General features: G+C 37.9%; 1 protein-coding gene across 1 annotated transcript; it reads right to left on the minus strand.

Moving 5' to 3' along the window:
* Positions 1-5,291: 5,291 nt before the first annotated feature.
* On the minus strand, positions 5,292-7,253 carry LOC149677876 (uncharacterized). The gene is made up of 2 exons (XM_089837396.1): positions 6,953-7,253; positions 5,292-6,898 (listed from the first exon to the last, which is right to left on the minus strand). The coding sequence occupies exons 1-2, from the start codon at positions 7,251-7,253 to the stop codon at positions 5,292-5,294; spliced, it is 1,908 nt and encodes a 635-aa protein (XP_089693522.1).
* Positions 7,254-8,577: the final 1,324 nt, after the last annotated feature.

The following is an 8,577-nucleotide window of genomic DNA, read 5'->3' on the forward strand; positions in this document are numbered from 1 at the left end:
GGGGTTCGATTCGAATTATTGTAAAAGTAATGGGGTTCGATTCGAATTATTGTAAATGTAATGGGTTCGATTCAAATTATTGTAAAATTAATGGAATCGATTCGATTTATTGTAAAATTTAAGGGGTTCATTCGAATTATTGTAAAAGTAATGTGTCTAATTGTAATAAAGAATAAAAGACTGGTCAGTTACTAGTACATCTGAACAAACAAGTAACCGATATCTGAGCTACTTTCCTTACTTTTAATTACAATCATTAAAAAAACAAAGGGATTAACGCTTTAGGCCGTTTAACACGTTCACGGTCTTCCACTAGGTTTGAACTTATTTCGATCATTGCCTTATGCTCAATAATCGAAAACAATTGGGTCAAAACCACAATACTAGTGCTATTATTCTGCAAGATCTCCTTGTTTTTCGGCCTACTTTTGAGAGCCCATAACGTCGCAACGGAGCGCTTTACCCAAAACGTCATAGGACCTTTCGGACTCCTTTTGACCCAAGGAACATGCCTGTTAATTTGTGCCAGACTTTCCAGAAACACCCTGTATATACCAAAATTTTAAAAGATTCGGGTAAGAGGGGTACGCTTCAATTTAAACGTCAATATTAGTAAAGTTTGAGAAGATAATAGGTATAACATTATTTTAAACGATTTAACTATTATTAATGTTAATTATTGAAGATTTAAATAATCAAAAATAATTATATTTATTTAAATATTAAAGATAACCCTCTCGTGCAAAGAGAGAGATTATCATTGCCTCCTATATCTACCAAAGCCCGTGCATGCGATATATTTCCATCATTGCCTCCTATATCTATCAAGGCCCGTGCATTGTGATATTTCATTCATTGCCTCCTATATCTATCAAGGCCCGTGCATTGCGATATATTTTTCAAAACAACAACAAAAATGGGAAGCTCCTCTCAGAAACATAATTTCTTTTCTCTGTATATGAAATGAAAATATGGATAATATTGCGCTCCTTCTTTAATGGCATGAATACTTGCCTGTCTATTAATATTTTACGTAGGAGTAATACGTTTTTAGCGAAGTCTAGAGAGGATAAACATAAGCGGGATTGTTTCGAAAAAAATACTGCTTCCACTAATGGGTATATACTCCTTGTTACTGTTGTATAGAGTAATCATGACAAAAGCTTAAAACATTACGAGAGGACAGACCGTTTTCATCCTCTCGTTTTATTCTTAATAAGAATGTAAAACATTTATTTTGTGTCAAAAAATATTTTTTGGTGCTGAGATTGCTTTAGAAAAATCCAAACGGTTAGGCATTGGTAAAAAAGACACGTGTAAGCTATTTGCAGAGATGATAATCGTTTTACACGTTTTAAATAAGACTGAAGATTCCACTATTGTGTTTATGCTCCTTGTTTGTTTGACTGAAAACCATCTAGGTATAGATAACAGTCAGACCAAAAATTTCAAAAATATATTTTTTAAATCAAATCAGATAAGCCCACCTAGTTGAAAATAGACCTTTTAAATTTGCGGGAGCCATTCTTGAGAATTTTTCTTTGCTTGTAGGTTGCCAATTTATTTACCAGTAAATATTTGTGTTTGGAAGTTGGATATTAAGTGGTTGTAAAGAGCCAACAGGTTTTTGCCGCTTCTTTTTGTGAGTATTTGATTTTTGTATGTAAAATGGAGCAAGATAATGTTGAGAGTAAGGATGAAATGCGGAAGCGCAAAGCGCGGGAAAGGATGAGGGCAAAAAGGTCGACGTTTTCATTGGATACTTAAGTTTATATAATCTTCTCGACACGGAGAGGTAATATTTGGGTTTTCCAAACTTGTTTTTTTTAAACTAGTCCTCGGGACTGCTCGGCCACTCAAGCTGAAAACAACAGTTAACACAAACCAAGAAGGAATTTACTATAAGAAGGCCTAAAAAGGCGTACGGTGTGCGCGTGATAGTCGACAATCCCCCCTCATGGGTGGGGGAGGCTGGAAAACAAGGCGGGACTTAATATTTTATCTTACTCTTTATTTTCCACCAGCTATCTCTTTTACCTTTTCGTTAAGCCTTGGTTTGGTTTTTGGAACTCACGAAATTATAAGTACAATACAGTTGATTCGATTTAGAAACAATTATAGAACGAACGATTTTCACGTAGAGAGACGTATTCAAAACCTTTAACTAACTTGTTAATGGCAATTGAAAACCATTCGCGTACCATTTCAGCACCGCTGGCATCCTCCGTTTTCTGTTTACTTTGCTCGAGGTTTTTTCTTCTCTCTACGGAATACGTCAATCGCGTCTGTATGACCTATCCCCACGGGATCCAATAGGAAAGCGCAGAGCAATGACGGGCATGAAAGGGGTGGGAATTATTTGTCCGCTGACACCGGCGTAAGAGTAGAATCGTAAAATCTAGTGACTTAGGCATTCATATAGTAAATTTATTCTTGCTCAAACTAGTAAGCAAAAGCTTACCATTACTAATCTTAGAATACACATCTGGGTGATAGAGGTGGGATTCGAACCCACTAATACGAAGAACCTTTTGCCTAAGACCAGCACCTTAGACCACTTGGCCACTCTACCCCACACTAAAGTTACCTCAAACTATTCAGCAAAAGCTTCATATTTAAACAATATTAAACTGGTTTTTGGGACAAGTGACCCTATCCCTAATTTTTTTACTAATCCTATTACAAAATTATTTATATACGGGATAGCTTTGAAACAAACAATTTAAGCATAGTTTTAAAACCAACAAATTGTTAACTCTATTTTTGATATCACAAGTACATGAGCTATAATTATCAGATTTTTTTAAATACCTTAGTTTTTTGGCTTATTTGCACTAATATGTTTTTAATACCATTAAAGGAAAATTTCACAAATTAAACTAGGCAGTTAGGAACTTATGCATTTCTTAAGCAAAAATTTTATCATTACTGGCGGTATTATAATACGCCATTCTCTTATTTTATCACTATGCCACTGCTGGAACAGGGTTGAAATCATGAAAATAAATTTTTGTTAGCAAATTCTTAATGAGACATCCAAATTTTTTGGATCTGAGCAACATGTGATGCTTTCTTTTAATACTGTTTGTTTTGCTAAACCCCCGTTCAGCCTCAGCTGAAGAAGGAACAACTTGTGAAATCATTTCAAATATCTTGCATAGGGCTGGATAACGAGATGAATATTTCTCAAACATTAACGATTATTCATCCCTAGGACTTCACCTGACTTTCATGGGCAATTGACTTGAAACTATTCTTTGGAATGAGTTCCATTCTATCTTGAGACTCATACTTTTTAACCAAATATTTAGCTTTGTCCTGAGTCTTGGAGTCCTTAGTGTTGATAAAAGTCCTTAAGGTGCTTTCCATTTCCTTTAATGGCTTTTAAAACCTTAAAATGGAAGGATAGCCATCTCGTCTGGGACAATGTCCCAGTTTTTATGGTATTCTCATCAATTTGCTCTGAAATTTCATTTAATCCATCAAGCTTTTTGTAAGACTTGTGATAGGTATTGAATATTTCTTTAACAACATCCACAATATCCTCAATTATCTCATTACCCTTGAAGGCACTTTTGCATAACAACTCGGTTTTGTGAGCCATACAATGTACTCTAATGAGAAATTTGTTAGATTTCCGTTTTTTAAGAATTTCAATCAATCCATTATGCATGCCATGATAAACTCAGCTCCATCTGTTCCCATGGAAACTAATTTTTCTTCATAGTTTGGTATTTTAAGGGACTTGAAATGATCTATAAGACATTTTTCAAGGCCAACAGCATTACAAACTTCTGGTTTTAAGATTCCATTTTTTAGAATAGAGATGTAAACTATCTCCTGGTTACATGAACTTTTGTCGGTGGACCCATCCATAATCAAGGCAAAATATTTGGCATTCATTATCGCTTTAGTTGTTTCGTTTTCATAAACTTGCGAAATGTAGTCGGCAAAGGAACAGTTTTGTGATGATAGGTATATGAAAATCCCATGTTTACGCCATTTTTTCTTTGAGTTACCACAAATCTTGAAATTTACTGTAAGATGAATTAGACACAATTATGTAAAAAGGCTTATAAGCCTTTCTTTCACAATTTCATTCTTCTTAAGGACAGCCGCAAGTAGAGGATTGGAAGACTGAGAAAGCACAATTTTTTCTTTTTCAAAGCATTTTATGTGACTTTTTGATTTATTATGTGCTTTAATTGCTGGTATTTGAAAACATTTGTTACGCGGAGAAAAAATTTTTAACTTTCCTTGTAACTTTTTGTTCATTATTCCTTCAGACTTTGCAAAACCTCAAATTATCCTCCTCACAAAACTCCAAAAATCATAATGCAACTTGCAGGAACTAGTAAATTTTCTTTTCTTATCACGAACTTCCTGAGGTTGGTTTGAAATTGGAGAGCATTCCAATTCACTGGTTTCACAAAAATCACATTTTTACTGCTTTCAAATATAGAACTTGTTGAATTCGTTGACTGCTTTCAAATAGAGAACTTGTTGTTGAATTCGTTGACGGACTGGCACTTGATGTTGATGCACTGGTACTTGTTGAATCGTCGCTTGTTGATGTACTAGCAATAGAACTAGTTTGACACTTCTCCTCTATACCCCATAGTGAATGCAATGTATGCGAGTTTTTCTCACGGCAGGCTTTTAGTACCTTTTTAGGTCTACCTGGTCCGGGCATTTTAAATGATAAACATTTGAAAATATATTTCATTATTTTTATAATTTAAATAAAGGTTAAGAATTTAATGAATAAGCCAATATAAAATAAATGATAAAAACACTTAAATAAGATAAGTAAATAATACTGAAATGTTTTTTTTATTTTTAAGTACAACTTAGGAATTTTTTGAGCTTCAGCGTTTCTATTATTGGAACAATAATATCAGATGACTTGTTGGAAAATGTTATTCCATAAAAAAAATTAAAATCACGCTAGACCTAAATTATCACGTCTAAATCATCACAGTTTTTTTGACTAGAATCAGTTGTCGCGACTAACTTCCCAAATAACTCAAAGTACCTTTACTTAAAGAAATTCAAAGTACGTTTACTTAAAGACATTCAAATGCATTTATTAACATTGGTCGTCAAATTCTTAAGTACAAATTAAATTAAATATCGGAGACATGATTACGAAACTTGAACTGATTTCCTGAGAGATAATGTTTAGCTATTTATACCGGCGTTTAAGGTTTTATCATAAACTAAACAAATAGTAAAAAAATAACATTTTTTTGATCTAACAAGGTATTTTTTACAATTGATCATAAGATTATTTATTTTGGAGACTGGGTCGCAACATCTTCCGGCCCGATGACGGAGTCATCCGATGATACTTCAAGATTGTAGAGCATCTGGATCGCTCGTTTTAATATAGTTCCGCAAGGTAGTTTAACTGCACAGGGTCTGATTTTCCCATCTCGTCCAGGATATGTTTCCACAATACGGGCCAATTTCCAAACATGTCTAGGTAGATATTGGTCTACGACTAGGACGATGTCGTCCCTTTTGAATTCGGGACGGCTCTGGACTGGTATAACTGTATGTGCCGAACGAAGTTCCATCAGGTAGTTTTGCTTCCAACGTTTCCAAAACTGGTTCAGCAACATTTGTCGATACTTGTATCTCTTGGTCAACTGGTTTCGAGTGGCAGAGACCGGGTTCTCTTGTACGAAGGCTTGATCTGGCAGTGTTGTTAAACGTTGTCCCGTGAGGAAATGGGCTGGCGTTAAGGGCATTGTCTCGCCAGCATCAGTGAAAGTATGCGTCAAAGGTCGGGAGTTTAGTACTGCTTCCACTTCGGTAATGGTGGTCATCAATTCTTCTTGGGTCAATGAACAGCGTCCGATGGTTCTTTTTAGGCAGTTTTTGACTGAACGAACCAACCTCTCCCAAAATCCGCCCCACCAGGCGGTTCGTTGGACTATATACTTCCATTGTACACCTTTGTGTCCCAAGAAGTCTTGGACTTGTTGACTCTGGATCGTTTGGAACATTGCTGCCAATTCCTTCTCCGTACGTTTGAACGCTTTGGCATTATCGGAATACAACGTGTGACACACGCCTCTTCTAGCCAGAAACCTCCGGAAGGACAACAGGAACTTTTCGGTACTCATATCTGATACGATCTCCAAATGCAAGGCTCGGGTAACAGCGCACGTATAAAGAGCTATGTAGACTTTGGATTGAGTGTTGCTGTTTTTCCCATGGATGTAAAGAGGTCCGGCAAAGTCTACCCCGGTGACTTTGAAGGGCGAAGATTCCGTCACCCTATCCCGTGGTAGAGGGGCAAAGATTTCGCTTCCGGCTTTGGCGGTGTACCGTCGGCAGACATAGCATTTCTGGATGATGTTTTTCACGAGTTTTCGACCTTGCAGGACCCAAAACCTCTCTCGTAGTTGCGTCATAGTACTGTTGTAACCTGCGTGCATTACTTTCTCGTGACGTTCGATGGCCAGTAACTTGGTGAGGATATGTTTGGATGGTAAAATAATCGGGTGATTCTCTTCAAACGGTCGACTGGACTTTTGAAGACGTCCCCCGACTCGTAGAAGACTGCTGTCCAGGAATGGATTGAATTGAGCTATCCTTGAAGCTTTACTGACTGGCAGGCTTTTCTGTAGGCAATTTATCTCCGTAGCGAAGGCTTCTTCTTGGACGTACTGAAAACATTTGGTTCTAGCTTGTAGTATCTCTTCAGCACGTAGGGCTCCAAATCGCCTTTCATCCTTGGCAAGGCGTAGATTGGTGGTAGATCGAATAATCCAGGCAGTGACTCGGAAAACTCTGCTTGCCGAATGGTATTTATCCAAGGCAAACAGGGCGCATCTTGGTTTGATCAGGCAGGTCACGACTATGGATCTTTTTTCATCATTGACTGCTTCTGAAGGAAGGGTAGATACCGGAAACTTGTTCGTGGGTCACCGTTCCTTATTACCGGACAGCCAGACAGGACCCTTCCACCACTGCTGTGTTCCTATTATATCGTCTATGGTAGAGCCTCTGGAGGGTAAATCGGCCGGATTGTCTGAGCTGCGGCAATGGGACCATCGACAGGGATCGCTCAGTGATTGAATTTCATTGATCCGATTCGCAACGAACGGTTTCCATTCCTTGGTTTGTCCTCTAATCCAATAAAGAACTATCTCCGAGTCCGACCAGCAATGGTATCGCTGTATCTTGCCTTCGAAAACTTCCATCGTGTGCTTCAGTAATCGGGCTCCGATAAGTGCGGCCATGAGCTCAAGCCTAGGTAGGCTTAGCTTCTGGAGGGGCGCTACCCTGGTTTTCGAGGAGACGATGGTTACTCCATACATTCCGGATTCTTTGCGATACCGTAAGTAACTGACAGCTGCATATGCTTTTTCGCTGGCGTCGCAAAACACGTGGATCTCAACGTCTTCACTCTAAGAAATAGAGGTGTAAGTCTACACCTTTTTAACTCTTTTTTATGGTGCTAAATTCAACACCATTTCCAGTGTTGGTTTACAACCCAAAGGGTGTTAAATCACACTCTAGGAAACTGGAGTGTGCTTTAACACCTTTAAAATAAGTTTATATGGGCCGAAATTTGACACCGTTTCAGTTGTTTCATAACACCTTTCAGAGTGTCGCATATCACCTTTAAGAGTGTCGCATAACGACTTTAAGAGTGTCGCATAACGACTTTAAGAGTGTCGCATAACGACTTTAAGAGTGTCGCATAACGACTTTAAGAGTGTCGCATAACGACTTTAAGAGTGTCGCATAACGACTTTAAGAGTGTCGCATAACGACTTTAAGAGTGTCGCATAACGACTTTAAGAGTGTCGCATAACGACTTTAAGAGTGTCGCATAACGACTTTAAGAGTGTCGTATAACGACTTTAAGAGTGTCGTATAACACAATTCAGAGTGTCGCATAACACCATTCAGAGTGTCGCTTAACACCATTCAGAGTGTCGCATAACACCATTCAGAGTGTCGCATAACACCATTCAGAGTGTCGCATAACACCATTCAGAGTGTCGCATAAAACCTTTAAGAGTGTCGCATAACACCTTTAAGAGTGTCGCATAACACCTTTAAGAGTGTCGCATAACACCTTTAAGAGTGTCGCATAACACCTTTCGGGGTGTCGCATAACACCTTTAAGACTTTCGCTTAACACCTCTCGGAGTTTTGCATAGCACCTTTAAGAGTGTCCCATGAAACCTTTAAGAGTGTCCCATGAAACCTTTAAGAGTGTCCCATAAAACCTTTAAGAGTGTCCCATAAAACCTTTAAGAGTGTCGCATAACACCTTTAAGAATGTCGCATAACACCTTTAAGAGTGTCGCATAACACCTTTAAGAGTGTCGCATAACACCTTTCGGGGTGTCGCATAACACCTTTAAGACTTTCGCTTAACACCTCTCGGAGTGTTGCATAGCACCTTTAAGAGTGCGAGTTTTTTAATAGGATAGTAGTAGAAATAATACTATATTGACGGAGAAAATACTATGGATAGCTACATTTTGACCACTCATGAGGCATAATTGAAATATCGAATACTCGTATGGTTTTACTGTTTAATTACTGTTT

Source organism: Phalangium opilio, unplaced genomic scaffold, assembly GCF_054372755.1.
Source record: "Phalangium opilio isolate 3A_F unplaced genomic scaffold, DU_Popi_V2 ptg000043l_1, whole genome shotgun sequence".
Taxonomy (NCBI): domain Eukaryota; kingdom Metazoa; phylum Arthropoda; class Arachnida; order Opiliones; family Phalangiidae; genus Phalangium; species Phalangium opilio.

What these genes read in the sequence shown, in the direction of transcription:
- LOC149677876 (XM_089837396.1), bottom strand. Translation starts at nt 7,253, where the DNA reads ATGGCCGCACTTATCGGAGCCCGATTACTGAAGCACACGATGGAAGTT. An exon ending in GGGTCCTGTCTGGCTGTCCG is followed by an intron (nt 6,899 to 6,952) that starts GTAATAAGGAAC and finishes CCCTTCCTTCAG; the next exon opens with AAGCAGTCAATGATGAAAAA.